This window comes from Siniperca chuatsi, linkage group LG12, assembly GCF_020085105.1.
Source record: "Siniperca chuatsi isolate FFG_IHB_CAS linkage group LG12, ASM2008510v1, whole genome shotgun sequence".
Taxonomy (NCBI): domain Eukaryota; kingdom Metazoa; phylum Chordata; class Actinopteri; order Centrarchiformes; family Sinipercidae; genus Siniperca; species Siniperca chuatsi.
Genome location: NC_058053.1, coordinates 20,085,365 through 20,103,527, shown reverse-complemented (window position 1 = coordinate 20,103,527; position 18,163 = coordinate 20,085,365). Strand labels below are relative to the sequence as shown.

At 38.9% G+C, this 18,163-nt stretch overlaps 2 protein-coding genes and 1 long non-coding RNA gene across 17 annotated transcripts in view; 2 read left to right on the top strand and 1 right to left on the bottom strand.

The window, feature by feature from the left end:
• Window positions 1–787: 787 nt before the first annotated feature.
• LOC122885041 lies at window positions 788–3,979 on the bottom strand. The gene is made up of 2 exons (XR_006380037.1): window positions 3,595–3,979; window positions 788–998 (listed from the first exon to the last, which is right to left on the bottom strand). It is a non-coding gene; the product is annotated as an uncharacterized LOC122885041 (long non-coding RNA).
• Window positions 3,980–4,123: 144 nt separating this feature from the next.
• Window positions 4,124–8,495, top strand: uchl3 (ubiquitin carboxyl-terminal esterase L3 (ubiquitin thiolesterase)). 2 transcript variants are annotated; one of them, XM_044215643.1, is made up of 9 exons: window positions 4,128–4,276; window positions 4,452–4,463; window positions 5,906–6,034; window positions 6,170–6,326; window positions 6,765–6,850; window positions 7,231–7,278; window positions 7,428–7,503; window positions 7,637–7,695; window positions 7,796–8,495. In XM_044215643.1, the coding sequence occupies exons 1-9, from the start codon at window positions 4,235–4,237 to the stop codon at window positions 7,883–7,885; spliced, it is 699 nt and encodes a 232-aa protein (XP_044071578.1). In that variant the 5' UTR covers window positions 4,128–4,234; the 3' UTR covers window positions 7,886–8,495. The 2 variants fall into 2 exon arrangements, with proteins under 2 accessions (XP_044071579.1, XP_044071578.1); XM_044215644.1 differs by lacking the exon at window positions 5,906–6,034 and having other exon boundaries at window positions 4,124–4,276.
• A 2,182-nt stretch (window positions 8,496–10,677) lies between these two features.
• Window positions 10,678–18,163, top strand: part of lmo7a (LIM domain 7a) — a 49,104-nt gene continuing 41,618 nt past the window's right edge. For 6 of the 14 annotated variants that reach the window (XM_044216476.1, XM_044216483.1, XM_044216485.1 and 3 more), the window contains exons 1-3: window positions 10,681–10,836; window positions 11,070–11,184; window positions 17,481–17,551. In XM_044216476.1, coding sequence (XP_044072411.1) covers window positions 11,116–11,184; window positions 17,481–17,551 — 140 coding nt within the window. In that variant the 5' untranslated portion in view covers window positions 10,681–10,836; window positions 11,070–11,115. Of the gene's footprint in view, window positions 10,837–10,883; window positions 11,185–17,480; window positions 17,552–18,163 lie in introns of those variants that run through there. The other 8 variants (XR_006380107.1, XM_044216481.1, XM_044216478.1 and 5 more) reach the window with 5 other exon arrangements.

The following is an 18,163-nucleotide window of genomic DNA, read 5'->3' as shown; positions in this document are numbered from 1 at the left end:
CCATACAGAAAATGAGAATAACTAAGAAGTTACAGATTTACATGATGCATACTACTAAAAGTTAGCAACGGGTGATTCAATACAATAATAATGTGGCAAAACCACTTATGTACTCCTCGTGGTGCTGCAGTGACTGAGTGAAGCAGCAGACACATTTGACAGAACAACAGCAGTAAATCCAAAGACAAACTCTGGTTAGTGTTTGCTCACCTTCTCTGAAACATAACCACTTTATCTGCCTTCAGTTCAGACAGATCCAATTTTTGTCCCTTTTCAAATACGTTGGGATGCTTGCGAACCAGCAGCCAACCAACGTGGGTGAAGAAGAACCCCCGTGTGGTATTGTAGGGGTCTGGGTCTGTCTCTGAGTACTTGTTGGCGATAGCGAGGAAGACTCGCAGTGGAAAAGAAGCCTTAAAGGTTCTGTGGCTCCATAATCTGTGTGCTCCCACAATCACACCAAGCATACTGAAGATGTAGTGCACTGTAGCTGGAAGAAAGGACAGATATTATAGCTTTCACCACTACACTGACATAAATTTTATACCCATGAGAGCAGAGTCACTGGGACACCATGTTCTTTCCATTACACCCATGCCTCTCTGTTGGAAGAAAATTCATCTAGATGGGGAGATGGGACAGTGGGAGTACGCAGGTCTGCTGTTTTTCTAAAACTGCTGAATGTGTTTCTATGTGAAGCGTAGACAAGGCAACCCACGATTTGAGAATCGGGGACTTCGACTGGCAAAGAGCATTCTGTCTATGGGAATGGTGATTGTGCTTTGTCTTCCCCACTGAAATAATATGCAGCTCAGCATTGCAAAGAGAGGAATAATGAAAACAAAGTTGAGACATTCAGTTGTTCAGCATTTGGCGGTCTGGGCCGCTCTTTATCTTTATAGGTTTCGTCATCTTGTGCCTCCCATGTTTCTGCAGTGGAATCTCCATTTTGTTGCTTGCCAGCATGATGACTCCAGGTTTCCATTTCTGTCATTTTGCTGTCAGAAAAAGAGGACATGTTGGTCAGTTAAATGCGCACAGTGGGATGTAGAAACAGAGAGAAAGGCACAGCAGCTGGCTGTATAACCTCCATGTGGCAGTCCACCGTTAACTCTCCAGCAGTGCTCAGATTGGAAAGTGGCTGACGGTAGCCTACGCCACTCTTAGTGGCATATGTCGATTCTGAGTATTATGTCACCGTTGGTCTTTGGTATGCTGCTGCCATTCTACTGGCTTAGGCTATTTATAAATGGTATTTCACTCATGTTCCAGAGTCATAAGTTATACCACTTCCCACTGACATATACCGATTATTTTTGACAAATCCCAGTGATGATTATGATATGCTGCTGCTGTGTGTGATTTAAAAACAGCTCATCATTCATGTTTCACTGGCAGATATGACGTTTCACTGGTATACCAGTGGTTTGCCACTCTTGTTTTAGTATCATATGCCAATTCTGTGACTAGTTTTATATTGCCGACTGGCATATGGCACATGAAAGCACCATGTTACTGTCACACGACAGACATTTGATTACAGCTCTAAATATCTCAAGGCTGTTTTGTTTTGTTTTTTGACTGATCTGTGTTTGGCCTCCATGTTTCGACGGTTTTCCTCAAGTTTCTGGCCTCCAGTTACTGCTTAGCTGCAAGCAGGGGTCGAAGTAACGAATTGCATTTAGGCCTACTCTCATTCTGTAGGCTAACAAAGTCGTTTTCTGTTTCCTTCCATTTTTATGTCAAGTATTGTACTTAGATACATGTCGAGATGCATCCATGACAGTGAGAACAAAAGCCACATGAAAAATGATAAACCGTGTGAGAATGGAACAAGAGAAAGGTGCCAAGCTGCGGCGGAGAGGAGGCTGCTGGTGTGCTGCATGTCCAGAGAAGTGGACATGCCTCTTGGGTCAAGCCAGCCGCCGTTTGGATTGTGATGCGCGTCTATTCCTGCCGTCATGGTACTGGTGCTTTGGAGCTGAAACTCGTATTTCAGAAATAATTTCTCACATTTTATACAGTGTTTTCTCATGTAAGTAGTCAATAATAACAATAATGGCCGGGGGTGTGGTTGGGGGCAAAAAACAAGGGTGGATAAACTGCTGGTGCCTGTCATATAATGTGCATGCCAACTAAGCATAATGTGCATTTGATCTAAAGTGTTGTTGTCATATTTCACTTACTGTGGCTGTATACAGTATTTGCGTAATGTCTTAACCAAACGTTATTTTGTGCCACAAGATGGCAGCAGCTACATTTGAATGTATGGGAACTGTGCCATGTACTGTACATCCATGAGTCACAGAATTTTCTATATCAGGGTCCTACAAATGTTTCACAATAAAAGCCTTGTTATGAATGAAGGGATTCTGTCCACTGAAATGAGGGCTTTTAATTTTAAACAGATACAGAGTATCGAGTTTGTATTAACAGCATAATGCAGTCAATTTTACAGGGCAAATAGGAGTGGATTAGAAAACAATTAGGCTTCATACTAAAATATAAGCAAATAACTTATCAAAAAGGGGGAATTAGAAAAGACAGGGCAATCTTTTAATCCTGTTACGACAAAATACTGTTGGCTGAGACATTAACACATATACACCAACAGAGACTGAAATATATCTATTTACATCAGGTCAGCTGGAAATATTCACAAAAGCCCTACATTAAACTTGAAGGTGTCTTTGTATGTGGGAGACAGGTTCAATGAAGAATATTCCAGGAATAACTTAAATAATGTTTAGAGAAGTGGAATTTTTTGGAAAGAGATACAGCCGAGTAGGTTTACAGTAGGGTTGCACCTAACAATTATTTTAATTAACGATTAAATTACAAATTATTTTCTTGATTAATGAGTTCATCGTTTGGTCTATAAAATTAAAGTGAAAAACACACATCACAATTTCACAGAGCCCAAGTTTACATATTTAAATTGATTGCTTTGTCCAACCAACAGTCCCAAACCCAAAGATATTAATTTCACATATGTGAAGCTGGAACCAGCAAATTCTTCTTGCATTTTTTGCTTCAAAGCTTAAGACAAAAATCTTGTCTGGTAGTGCAGGAGACACTCTCACACTCACAGTAAAAACCGCTGCCTCCCTTGACCCCTTTTTACTTTGTAAATTCATGTTCTCTCTTTTAACAAGTGCAAGTCAACAAAATTAAAATTAAAATGCTCATTGGTTACAAAGTGCATCAACCCAAACAAAAGACATTAGAGCCTCCTCAGACAAAGCCTGAAACACTCCCCAGTTTCACTCTTGAAAAAGACATCTTTAAAACAAAATAGATCAGGTTGTAAAACGTGCAATGGTATCCAAGCCCCCTAAGCTAAGGAAAGTTTTTTCAGTTAATTGACAATATTAACTGGAATAAAACTTGGTCATTAACATATACATTCTGTATACCCAATAAGGCTCATGACACACATTTAAAAATCCTACATAACATATATCCCACTAATGTTTTTGTGTCACAATTCACAGATTTTGATTTTAACTAAAAGAAGTAATTTTTTAAAGAAAATGACTAGTTTGAAAGCCAATCATGGACCAATATGCAAAATGAAACCTCCAGTACACATACATTGATAATGGACTTTTCAGTGGAGTAGGAGACATCTTGTGTCCAGCAGTTAAACTTTTTAAATGAAAATATTAGCATTAAATTAATGAAGAACAACAGCGCCCCCGTCTGGCGAGCCAGTTCCCTGATTTGGGGGAAGTTTGTTTTTCTTTTTTCTTCTTCATCTTATTATTATTGCAAAATGGCTTCCAAAAAACGATTAGAAACACGTCCACCATTGATATAACGAACGACAACTAAACTGGAACAGCCAGATCATATTAACGGGAGTGAACAACTACAACCCCTGGGAACGTGTCTCACGCCCATGACCCTGGAATGGTCCACTGTGGGGCCGATGGTGTGGGTAGTACATTCAAAAATCCTTCATTTTGCAGACAAAGAACCATGACACAACTATTTAGGTTAAAAAAAGATATACTGTTATTAAGTAATAAATATATATAATTGTCTGTTCATGTCGTAAAGTAATGGGTGTGGTGTATTTATGGTTTATGAAGAAGCAAGTACCCCTGCGCACTACCTAAAAGTCAAGGTGCTCTTTCCAGACGCGGAAGCGATTTCCAGCTGTCAAACAGCTTTTGGTAAATTAGTTTCACCTCTCGGTTGAAAGGAAAACAACAATTGACGTTACTTCAAAATGGACTGTCCACGCTGGTTGCCTCTGGAGTCGAATCCAGAAGTATGTATTGCTGATTAAATTCAAACTATATGGTTTTGTCGAAGTCATTCATAAGCATGTGAGGGCTAGCTGACTTGTAGCTAGCAGAGAGAACAAAAGCTGAAGCCGGTATGACTGCTTTGCTAAACCCAAAAGCAATTTGATTAATATTTTTCTTTGTATCTTTTCATTTCAGGTCATGACAAAGGTGAGTATTTTCTTCTGACTGAATTTAACACCAGATGGGTCTGAATAATCAGCGGCAAAGCGACTTGCAGAGGCACACGGCCTACCCAGCAGCGATGCTACATCCAATGCAACGTTATTATTCAAGATTAAAAGTTACGAAATAATGTACTACTGTCTGATAAACATAATGAAAGGGAACAGGCCACGAAGAATTTGACATAAGCATTAACAGACCTTATTGCTAGTAGCATGCTGTAATTGTATGTCAGAGAATATATTTTTATAAGTTGTTTCACGAGCTTCACACATAAAACAAATGACATGGTTGGTTACATTTCATGCAGCTGTCCATGACATGTTCTAAGAGATCTACCTGACAAGGTAGTTTCTGACCTGCAGTTAATATTTACAACTTGAAGAAGCCAAGACTTGTGAGTAAAGTTACCGATGTAACCCCAGAATAATAACCAGACTAATTGCTGTCCACTTTTAACAGTGTCAAGAGGTTGGATGGTTTCAAAATTTCTCATTCTATAAATGCAAGGGCGGTTCATCTGTTGAATGTCATCCTAAGTAGAGACACACTTACGCACAATTTGGTAAAGCTCTGTTGTACAAGTTCACAGGAGCTATGTAATTTGGTACTAATCATGAGGAAACATAGAGAGTGTTTAATTGGTATATTTCCAATTAATTAATTTCAATTTATTGCAAGTGTAACCATTCATTCAATACACAGCAGGTCAGCTGAACATGAAAAATGTGAAATTTATCAACAGGCAAGCATACAATTTAACATACATGGACGGTAAAGTTTCCAATAATGTATCAGTAAAGAGTTTATATTTGTTTGGGTTTTAATGGGACTCTTCTTTTAAGAAAATTCCTATTTTCCTTATAATTAGTATCAACATACATAATTTAAGTGCTTTACATGGTTGAACCAGGAATAAAATATTTCAGGACTGAGGCAAAGAAAATCAGGCAATTTAAAAAAATAAATAAAAGTACAGCAATAAAATAAAATACAACAAACATAAAACACCCCACAATAAAGAGAATTAGAAGTAATAAAGCAGATACAATATATATATGCAATAAAAATGGAGTACTAGAATTAATAAGGCTTTTTTGAAAAGATAAGTTTTGAGAAGTGATTTAAAAGATACCATCGATTCAGCAAGCCTCAGATCAATAAGGCAGAAGTTTAGTATGCTGCCATGCAGTGGCCGAATATTTATTGGAGAGTAATGACACTGCATTTCCATTTCATTTGTAATATTTTTTTAATGTCTATGTTCTAGCATTTTTGGGGTTAGGTAGGAATCGGTTGTTTCTAAAAGTAATGAGGAGACAGCTATTACATACAACTTTACTTTGAGTTAAACTTGTCTGCCAGATATTGTTAGGTAAGCTTTAAGTCTTTGTATGCACACAAATTTACTCTCAGCTTTTGTGTAGTTTGTCAGTTGTTTGGGTATGAGGCCAACCTGGCAATTTGGAGATGTATATGGATTGGATCCAGAGCTTCTCAGCATGGTACCAAGACCAGTGTGTGCAGTGCTACTTCTGTTCCCAGTGACAGAGAAGGTACTTATTTTTGCAACATCTTTGGTGTAAAATGTATTAACTGCATGTTCATGAACCAACTTAAGAATTCCATGTAGTTGTGCAGACTCATGTCCATGCCATAAAACATTTATCTTCTCTGCTACGTCTGTCCAGTATGAGACATTCAAGCAAGAAGAGGAAGAGAAACTCAAGGATCAGCGACAGGAGGTCTCTCCTGACATCTACTTCATTAAGCAAACTATCGGCAATGCCTGTGGAACAATAGGATTAATTCACGCAGTGGCAAACAACAAGACACACCTTGAATTTGGTGAATAATTATTCTGTTCACGTCATATGCAATTGCAGAGATATGAAAGATTCCCATGTTTACAACTTGAGAGCGACTGTTGATTGCAGAGTTGATCGTGTGAGGGCTTAAATTACTGTGAATTGACAATACAATGCTATAAATATGGGTTTTATTACATTTTGAGAAAAAACTAGTGGTGTTGATATGATGGCAAAACAGTTAAAGGCATTAACTGTTCATTATTTTTCTCAGCTAGAACAGTTCAGACGATTGTATCACTTTATTTTTAGACCAGGAAAAGATGGCATTTATCATAATAACTCAGTGCCTCATAATACATAATCTCCTATTACAATATCAGTGTATTGACATATCACCCAGCTCTAAAGCCAAACACATTTTTGCTTGCAGACAGTTTCCTATAAATGTTACTATATGTTGTCCTTTTCTCTTCAGAGCCTGATTCTCCTCTTAAGAAGTTTCTTGAGCAATCCGCTAAAATGACCCCAGAGGAAAGGGCCACCTTCCTGGAAAAAGATGAGGTAAGAAACCACTGAAAAGAAAATCTTTGCTCAAGGATGGGGTGATGAAGCGGTCAGAGATAGCCACACGAATGAAGGACTGCACTTTTAATCAGTCAGGGGACAAATGAAAAAATGTCTTGGCTCCAGACCTTTAATCCATGTCACCATATCAGTATCTTGTTGGTCACCCAGCGCTCATAATCTATATTACCTGGTAACTCTTTAGCATTTACAATTTTATGGAACAGCTCTGTGGCTATCATTTGTTAGATAATAATAATAGTAAATAATAAAAAGTCTTAAATGTGTAGGAGATTGTTAATATTACTGTTAAGTACAATACCAAAAAAAGTACAAGGGACCAAATTATTGGCTTTTTTCCCTACTTTCTATTTCAGAGTATACGTGTTACACATGAATCCAGTGCACAGGAGGGACAGACTGAGGTTTGTATTGAGTGTTGGATGATCTGTGTTGCCTGAGGATGCTTCTGACCAAGATAACACCACTAATCTTGTGTTGAACTTTGTTCATTACACAATCTAAAAGAATGTGTTTAACTCAATACTTTGTGTTTATTTCTCGTCTGTTATAGGCTCCAAGTTTAGATGAGAAAGTGAATCTGCATTTTATATGTTTTGTGAATGTCGGAGGACAGTTATATGAACTGGGTGAGTTAACCGCTGCTGTATGCGCATATTTATATATAGTAGTATTTGTCACATTGTTGATGGTAATTACTTTAATTCCACATTTAGTGGTGACAGATTTGAAGCACACTGTTTGTTTGTTTTTTATATATAGATGGCCGGAAGCCTTTCCCTATTGTCCACGGAAAAACGGCAGAAGATACTTTCCTCGAGGTAAGGCATCACAGAATATAACAGACAGATTTTCATAAAAATATCTTCTCAAGCTGAGTTGCAAATAATCATTTTCCTGACGTGTTCGATTGCACTGCAGGATGCTGTAGAGGTTTGTAAGAGCTTCATGGCTCGCGACCCTCAGGAGGTTCGTTTCACCATCATTGCTCTCTCCAAAGATTCATACTGAGGAAACTCCCTTGTGACCCCAGAAAACAAAGAAAACATTACTGCCAAACATTCTCAAGTGCTGACTTCATTGGAAAATTACATCTTACACTTGTTAGAGTTGGATGAAATACGAAGAGAATTAGAGTGCTGCTGTGCAACTAAAGGTATTTCTTGTTAAGATCAAATTCTTCCAGTTCCCCACTGCTGAAACGTCTCAATAACTACACTGCACTAAAGTTTGTTTACATGGCATGTTTGGCTTTCAATTAAGAAAGAAATTTAACAAAATGTCCACGTCACTGAGGGAACTCAACTTCTTTTTTACTCTGGGTTAAATGATGCATATAGTGATTTGTTTTTGATCATATGTCTAACCACATGGTCAAAACCGGTTGAAGAAACATGTTTTGCAAGGCTTTAATTTCAGTCATGGCTTTGAAAAAAACAGATGCTAACAGCTTAATGCTGTTGTATGCAGTAATGATGTTACGAAAAGCTTATCAAAAAAAGATGTCTCCTGTAAGTGAGGCTAACTGAAAAATGCAGACTGTACGTCCATGTGGAAGGTGCCTACATTTTTGTAATAAGAATAAAAGATTCTGTCAAATAAAAGGCAAATTTATTAAACACTTTGCTTGTGGATCTTCTCTGTAACATAAACACATCTTAGTGGAAATGTTCATCTTTTTACCTTTTGTGTAAATTAGACTTTGACAGGTTTATTGCCAGATGTATACAACTTGATCAGGCCTACTGAAGAGAATTTAAAAAATATTCTGGCACACTGGTGTAGAATCTCAGCAATGGAAAATTAAATGCTATTTAGAAATCAGAAGTGTGAAACAGGCCTCTCCCTTGGAAATACAAAAAGCTATTGATTTGAATGCAACCAGAAACCTGCTCCAAATGTTGCAAAAATCATCCTAATTTTACTGAATCTCATTTTCATTAGTATGTCACTCTACCAATTTATTCCATAAAATGGAAAGATATTCAAAATACCTCTGCAAGGAGTATGTTTTTTCTCAAAACTTAAAGGATAGGTTCACAATTTTTAAGTCAGTCTTAAAACAATACTCAGGTGTACATATGGACATTGAAACAGGATTTGATTGCTGTAATCATTCCTCATGTTCATACTGGCCATTAAAAGATCTCTTCCTAATGCACTTTCAATGTAAGTGATGGGGGACAAAATCCACAGTCTTCATTCTGTGCAAAAATACATTCCACACTTTATCTGAAACCAATATGAGACTTTAGCAGTCTTAGTTAGACAAATCAAGTGGATATCTTCCAAAGTTACAGCCTTTCCCCCTTTTTGTTTACCCGGACAGTGTTTCCTTGCTAAGCTGTGGTGCAGGAACAATAAGACAAATTTTGTACTAAAAGGACTGAAACTTTGAAACATAACCTGCTTTATCTAACAATAGATTTGGGAACGGATCTCTTAAGGGCCAGTATGGAAAGATTACAGCAAGCAAAACCTGTTGCAATGTTCATATGGACACCTGACTATTGTTTTAAGACAGACTTAACATATCCTTTAAAAACACTAGAGGAGGCCTCATGATTTGCTAAGTCACTTGCCAAACTTGTGCCCTACATCTGAACATTAAGCAAACTGCATCTAAAGTCTTGACTTGTCTGTCTTGTTTATGTAATGTAGGCCATACCTCAGATGAACCAGAAAATACATTCTCAGGAGAACACAAATCATTATAGACACTTGACCAGGTGCTTAACTGCTGCGGTTTACATTGTGATTAAAACTTTGGTCCGTAAACTTCACTGCTTCTAGATGGAAGATCATCCAATCTGTGATTCCTGTAAGTCTGCACTTGGAGCAGATGTGAAAGCAACTTTAAATTGAAAAGTGTAGATTCTTGTTATTGTAGAAGCTACAGAAATGTTCACAAAAAGTAATTATTCTGTACATAGACAGATACTTGTTTGCCTTTTTATGAGGAGATGCTAGAGGGGTAACTGACTTACTGGATTATTATCAGCAAAATATCATTAAAGTATCAAAATTAAAAGTACTCATGCAGAATACCCCCTTTCATTCTGTTGTGTTAGTATATACAGTATATTACATCAGTGGATTATTATCATTGATCCATTAACATGTAAGCAACATTTTAATATTGTTGGTCAAGGTTGAGCTCATTTTAACAACTCTATATACTGTTGGGTATTTTAATCTATAGCAATGCATTTTATAAGATGATGGGTTATGTAGTCTATGTAAAATTTGAATCTGCAAAGTCACTATAATTGTCAAAGAAATGTAGCGGAGAAACATGCATTTCCCTCTGAATAGTAGTGGAACAGAAGTATAAAGTAGCAGAATATGGAAACACTCAAGTACAAGTACCTCAAAATTGTACTATACAGTAGTTGCTTTCCACAGCTGCTGTTACGTTTCCTTTTTTTTTCAGGCCCTGCAATGCACCCTATCCGCCGCTGTGTGGCGTTGCAGGAAAGAGATTTGTTTTAAAAAGAGAGCCGAACTCCATCAAAAGTAGAAGAGTTTACCCATGGACTCAAATATTTTAACATTTATCTGTTTGGTGCTCAGCAGTCCACATACTTCAAATTGATATGATTGTGTCCAGAGGAATTGTAATGTGAGAATATGTTAGGCCTAATATATGGGCATCAGTGAAAACCTGGGATCAAAACGGTCTTCCACAGAGGAAAATAACAGCGTACTAACACCTGGAAGCCGCTCAAGGACCCGTGGGTGGTTCTCGGACCCCACTTTGGAAACCCTCCTGCCACAGCCCCCACCTCATGCAGCTTAAACTTGATGAAAAGAGAATCTCTCCTGCCAGAGCCTCTACCAGACGCGGTGAGCCCGGGTCAACTTTGAAAACTCGTTTGATCGCTGCATAGGCGGAGTAGACCGAGCGCTGCGTGAAAATACCAAAAAGAAACAAACCACAGGTGTGTCGGATGAAAGAACAGGTAAGCAGCAGCAGCAAGGTGATGCAAAGGCAATACTGTTTCACCTTGCATTCATTCACCGATGAGCTGGTGGAAATGAACAATAGGAGGCATATTTCATGAATGAGGAGTGCGAATACAATTTCACCTGTGCTCGTCTAGACTGCTTGACCAGTTTTAAGTGCGTTCATTGTTTCTGCTTGTTTGAACCGGCCCACATTGATGTCACTGGACTTTTAAATGCGGGCGACTAGGAACCGATTTGGCCCGCCGGTGCAGCTCCGATAATAAGGTTGTGTGATGGAGTGGCGTGAGCAGTCCGCTGTCAGCTGCGACGAAGCCTATTTGGAGGCGCAGAGGTGGATTGAGGTGAGTAAAAACATGAAACTACCTCAACTTTCTTCATAGTTAGTGGCAGGAGTTTAGCATTGGAAATCCTAGGCAAGGCGACAAAAAGGTGAAAAAAAATTGGCAACTGCTTGTTGTGATCACCAAATGGCACTTCAGGAAAGTGTTTTTCTGTGGATGTTTTCAGTTTAAAGACTATACCCTTAGATATGATAGTATTTGGCTACTCTGAGATTACGTAAGAAAGACTGACATGAGCATAAAAGGTGTAAAGGTGAGGTTATGGATTCCTGATTTAGAATTTGCTTGAGTTTATGGCTGAACGCTTCAGGTGAACACCCTTGAACTTAAGTCTCAGGTAACTGGTAAGATAGAATCAGTCTATTATTTCAACTACCAGAGATCAGATGGCTCTTCAGAATACAGGTACATGGATTTGACCCCATTCATCATTATTGTTTTCTTTCTGCTTCCTTTGTCAGATCTTGCCTAGACCTGTTCATCCGTTTTTTAAGGGCTTTGAGGTTGCAGCTGCCAGCATGTAGTGAGAAAATCAGCAGAGCAATTAAGAAAAACTAATATGAATGATCCAAACTATTGTACCACACACCTACTGTAAGCAGATCAACCCAGATTGATAAATTGACTGGGTTTAGGGTTTATGTCACTTGCTATAAAAAGTAATACTCTTAGTCATTTACAGAATATTGATATAATAGCTATTTCAGGTGTCAGTAATGAATCCAAAACTACTAAAAGCAGTCACATATTATATATAATGTTTATGACAATTTCTGGGAAATGTGTAAGAGGTTTCAACAAGTGATTGCTTTTCTAAGGCTAAGAATGCTATTTTTACGGTCATAATGTGCCCCTTTTTTCTAGTGCAGTAATCAAAATGCAAAATAGCTACCAACCCAAAAAAAAAACAACTATCCACCAGCACTTTCAAAAACAGTCCCTTTTTATTTCCAAAATGTCAAATTATCTAAAGTTTCCATCCGACCTCCAGCCAGACTCTCATTCTTTCTTTTCTCTTTACAAGCGGGTAAAACTGTGTTTCCTCATCTCGCAAATTCTCTTCCCAGCAGGGTTGTGTGGAGCTGCTGCAAGGCTGTAACTAAACAAATATTGTTCTAATTTCATGAGGGGTGAATCTGAATGCTTGTGATGTGACATCAGTGTCTCTCACACTTGCACACTGGCCCTTTGTAGTGGCTTAGCTCGTGGACTGTGGTGGGGGCATGATCTCAAGCAGGGGCAGGAAGACTGAATAAGCTGAATAAGTTGAATAGGTAAAGGTATAGGCCATGGGACTATAACAGGATAGGTATGAGAGGTTTGGCGTAGGCGAAATACAATAGTAATCAGGGGCCAAGTTCTGGCACGGGGCAAACAGTTTCCCTTCAAAGAGAAAGTTTTGTGGCTATTGGATTCTGCCACTGAATGATTAACAAGCTGCTTGGCTTCACAGCACTTTAAACAGAGGCATGTGTGCAAGGCGAGGTTGGTGGTATTGTTAAAAACTAGACTAAATGGTCTGGAGCCTGTCACATGGACGCATTCCTGCATTAGCTTCCATGGCTGTGAACATAGCCCCCTCAGAGCTGGCCAGCTGTCAGCACAGGGCGCTGCGTCCTACAACCACAGGGCCTAGTAGAATAAAAGTCCTTGTTAATTCGATAAAAGGGTTGTAAGTGTGACTGTTATGACAATCAAGAACAAGTGGCAGTCTTTATGCAACTTACAGGTCAGAAGATCATGTATGTGGCCGTCTGTAAACACAAACACAGTCTGTTATGAATAATAACTAAGTTTGCGGTTAGTAATCTAATAAGTTCTTATTTATTAGATTTTGTCTCTTTCAGTTCTTTTTATGGTTTCACTGATGATGTTTTAGCAAATGTAGGTTGTTATATTAATAAATCACAAACATAGGTAACAGTGTCAGACTAATGCCAGTTTTTCTGTTACCTCTTTTGTTTAGGTTCTGATGGACAAGAATGTATTTTCCCAAAGAGCCAGGAAGGTGTTACCCAGAATACTTAGAATACCTCTTTAAACAAGTTTTCGGTAGAGCTTCACTACAGCCATTGGTCTGCTTTAAGGTCATGTAACAACACAGGCTATAATCTGTATTATATTGCAGCTCTAGTATTTTACTCTCTGCGTTTGTGTGTGGCTGGTTGAAAAAGACTAAGAACCAAGCAGCCAATCAAAGGTAACACAAGCCTGTGGATTTCTTGACGTTTTGTTACTTATCCTGTTGTTGCAGTCATGTAAAACTGAACCAACCTCCTTCAGGTTTTGGTGTATGTTGTTGATTAATTGTTTTTGTCTGTAAAATTTCAGGAAAACAATGGAAAATGCCGCCTTGGGCTCTGGGATTTGTTTGATCAACAGTCCAAAACTCAAAGATATTTAATTTACAATGAAATAAAACAGAGGAAACCAGCAAATCTGCAAGTTTGAGAAGCTGGAACCAGATGAAGTTTGGCATTTTTGCTTGAAACGATTAATCGATCGATTATCAAAATAGTTGCCGATTAATTTTCTGTTGACCAACTAATTGATAAATTGACTAATTGTTTCAGCTGTTCTGAATGTTAGATACTATATATGGCATATTTTTAAGGGGTTCACCCCACAGTTCACCCAGATTACAAGCTAAAAGATATTCCCTCTAGTGTTATTAAACCATCCAGATAGTTTGGGTTTTATTTTGGAGAGGTTTGGAGATATCCATCTATGAGTTTTGCCGCCACCCCAATACAATGGAGGTGAATGGAATTTATTTATTTATGCGGTGCTCACAAAATTGAAAAATTACTGTAACATAGGGACCATTTCTTTGGTAGAAAGAAAGTAGTAGTTCCAGTTAATCTGTTCAGTGAGGTCTGTGAATTATCTTGTCAGGGACATTATTTCTAGAAACAAATGTTGATATCAAATTTCAAAAATATTTTTAATATATTTTCAATCATGTGATCAACACAAACAAATTCCATTCATCTCCACTGGACTGAGGTGATGGCTGAAATCTCAGGGGTGGATAGGCCTTCCGTGACCTATGTTGCTGTGTTGTTTTTCGTACCAGGAACTGTGTGAGTGGTCACCTCACTGTAGCACCGTTCTGGGTTTTTGACAGTTTTGATAGAGAGCAATTAGAAACTATTATTTCTATGAACTATCATTCAGATGTACTCACATGAAGCCATTCACTTGCTGATACATGTTGATGTAGTTCTATTATTCTGATATGTTGATGGTGTCGATACTAATGGCTTCCACAGTAGTATATTTTTCTTGAGTCAGATCCCTGAAATATTTGGATAATGTTCCACTTGCCCTCTGATGACCCATGCCTCTCTCCTCTGAAGAAGGAACAAAGAATTTTAGGAACAATTAGTGGTGGGGGGCTGCATCCGTGCAAACCTAATACTGATTTGCCTCAGTGCCCTGCATGAATAAACAATAGCTGTGGTCATGGACCCAGAGACTCCTCAATTCCCCTGATTATTTGTGTTCTACCAAGACACCATTCTTGGTTCACTGCAAGAATAATAATTCATTTCACACATGTATCAGAACACTTTAAGAGTCCATAATGAATTCTGAGGACCACATTTCTATCTTTTACAGTGGGGTAAAGTCGTCATGAGACTCCATTCTTCAACACATTCAGCAGCACATTCTTGAGGGGAGCGAGGGTGGGTTTGCGGGAAGGCAAGCTGTTTTTGAAATCTCTGCTCCTGCCTTAAATCTCCCTGTTAAATCAGAGTAGCTGTATGTTGTTGCAGATTAGAGTTGTTATCCCGCATGGCAGGTTCAACAGGAGAGAGAGGGCACAGTAGGCCAAATCTAAGGGGATGTAATACCTCTAATGATGACGATAGAGAGGGGAAAACTATTCTGTTACAGCCAGCTTAGTGCTAGGTTCAGTGCCAGGGTAGGTCCCACCTTCCACACATGGACTAGGAGATAATATCTTAATTATCCCATTCAGTCTGTTGGGCTGATGTAACTTTGATAAGAAAATGTGTGGGGGGAAAAACATCAAAGTACCAAACACCTTAAGTAAGTCACAATGAAAGAGTGAATCCAAATTATTATGCTCTTTCTAACTGTATTGTCTGATTGCATACATGAATCCCAGCTGCTGGCCCCGCATACATAGAACAGTAGGGGTCAGGATTTCATATGCCAACTGCAGTGCTTGACGTATTATACACTGTACTGTAAAGTTTCTTTGCTCTGTGTGTGAATGTGTGTGTTTGCAGCTTTGCGTGTCAGTCTGTGTTCCTGTTTTCTGTTTTCAGTGTCTGGTTATGATTGTATTTTTGTCAATGAAGGAGGAGTAGGCCACGATTTCTGCATGTTTTGTAAACAAAACAAGTATTTCCCAACAATAGCTTGATCACCTTGTGCAAACACTGAAAGACTGCAGACGACTGCTGCGTCAAAACTTCAGTCTTATTCATCTTCTACAACATGATCTAATTCTCTTGGAATGATGGGTATTTCTGGCCTTGGCCATCTCAGGTTACCCAGAGTGTGGTCTGAGGGGTAACATGATTTTTTTCGAAAATGATAATAGTGTCCTCCAGCCACTTTATCTAATTGCTCCAGGTGCCACAACTGCATTCCTCAAAATGATGGCCTGTTATTAGTTATGACAGTAATTGTCCCTGCTTTTGTCCCTTTCTCTTGAAAGTAAAAGGGACAAAAGCCTTGAAGCAGGGCACATCTGACCAATTTTGTTGGTGAGACCCGTTTGACTTGTTTTGCCTTGTGCGTGAGTATGTGTGTGTGTGCAATCTGGTTAATACCAGCTGTCTTACTTTACTGTATACTTACAGTGTATTATGTGTGCTCATCAGTCCTATTGGTATTGTAAATTAATTGATTTCCATGCAGACTTGAAATCAAACACATTACAATATGTGAGGTTAGTGGAGCTAAAAGTGTTCATAATTCATAACATACACTCAGTTGCCAGTTTATTAGGTACACCTAGCTAAAACGAATGCAGTCTAATCCAACAGCCCTGTAATAAATCCAGCTCTCATGAAGGTTGTAATGTTCAGCTTGTGTTACTAGAGAGGTGTTGATTCAACTTTCTGATAATTTTGGAGGATGTAGTTTGTGGTGCTGTTGTACTCTACTGCACTATACAGAGAGGTGTTTCTGTGATTTAGTCTACCCTCATTGATATAAAAGGTTGGACAAAATAATAGAAACACCTGTCAGTATAATGCAATACAATTCAGCAGCACCACAAACTACATCACCCAAAATGTCCATACAGTCATAAATGCCACAATCCCACAGAGACTATTATTGAACTAATTCTGCAACAAAATATGATTAAATGTGGCTGCCAGTGTAGCCATAACCCCAGCCAATGAGGTAAGGTTGTCAGCCCAGTTTTATTAGCATTTGGTACAGATCCAGCTCCAGGATGTTTTAAAATGTTTTCTAGGCATTGGAAGGCCTTTTTGAGCATTTTTGCTATATACTTATGAAGTACTGCACTAACTAGAATGCAAAAAATGTATGTATCCATGTATAATTGTCTATAATTATGTATTTTGATGCACATCCAGATGTAGATTAAAAAAACTATGGACATTTTCATAAAATCATAAAATAACAAATATAGAGGGTTGTGCATAATTGGTGTAAGTATACACTAATTGTTTTCTAACTTTGTGTTGGATTCAGTAACTCAGGCACTGATTGGTCAAGTCGTTGATGGTGGAAACTTTCCAACAAAACATAACAGGAAGCTCTGTTAAGGAGTGGCCATCAACATGAATTTGATATCCCATAACAAAGTTGCAATTTCACATGAAAACATAAAAAACAATGCTATTATTGCCTTTTAGAGGAAATGTAAATTTGTATTTTGGTGTTCCTGCAGTGGTGGTTTGAGATCATGGGAAAGGCATGAGGCTCTAACACAGCACTGTGTTCCTCCAGCACTCCAGATGCTCCCATAGCCTTGCGGCTTGGGCAGCCTGGCTCCAGCACAGTTTTAGCACAGCTCTCCTGTTTACCAGTGGCTTTTAGCATTAATGTGAGCCACTCGAGAGCTCCTGAGGAATACCTGAAGAACTGTGCTCAACTCTGTCCCAGACACACTGTAGGAACTAAGGAGGAAATACCTCTGACTTCCTCTGCTACTGTTCTCAACATCCTACCTTTCTTCTTCAACCTCCCCACCTCCCAACCACACACACACAAACCCCCGCCTCCTCTCCTCACCCAACCCCTCTCGCTATTTTGCTCACTGTTTTTGTATTCCTTTTTTCCAGGCAGTAACCAAGAAAAAATTTGGGAGCAATGACTTCCGATCAGCGCTGGAGAATGGCGTTCTGCTGTGTGAGTAAGTACTCTGCTTTTCCCAGGCACCTCTCTTAAGCCACTCATTCATATGGAAGCCCTCTGCTCTCCTCCAGGTCTGCACTCCAACGTAAGTGTTACTGATATTTCCCAGGCAGACCCCCTGCCGGGTCACTGTTTGTTTGTCAGCCACATAAAGTGAGCCAGTTTTTCCAGACAGCTCAATAGAGGTTGTATTATGTAGTTATTTGATGTGTCCAGTGTCAGATTTGCCCTCTGTGGTCTTGTTTGAGAATATGAAGTGTGATCTATTTCAAGAGGAGTTGTGTTGCCTGTTTGACAGATGTTACAGATCTGTGGATGGGCAGAGTGCCATCCTTACTTTAATGAGAGCTGTGAGAAGCCATGTAGTGAAGGGAAAGCCTCAAGCTGAAACCACATCGGAGAGCCAGAGCACCCTGCTTTCTCATTAGCCCGGGGTGCATCAAGTTTTGATGAGCTAGAGGAACAAATTTATCTACGCAGAATTGGCTTTTGCATTGATTCCCCAACTGCTCTTCTAAGAGTTGTGGAGTTGTGGCTTTTCTCAGATCAGAAGTGTGTGTGTGTGTGTGTGTGTGTGTGTGTGTGTGTGTGAGGTTAGTATCATGTCCCT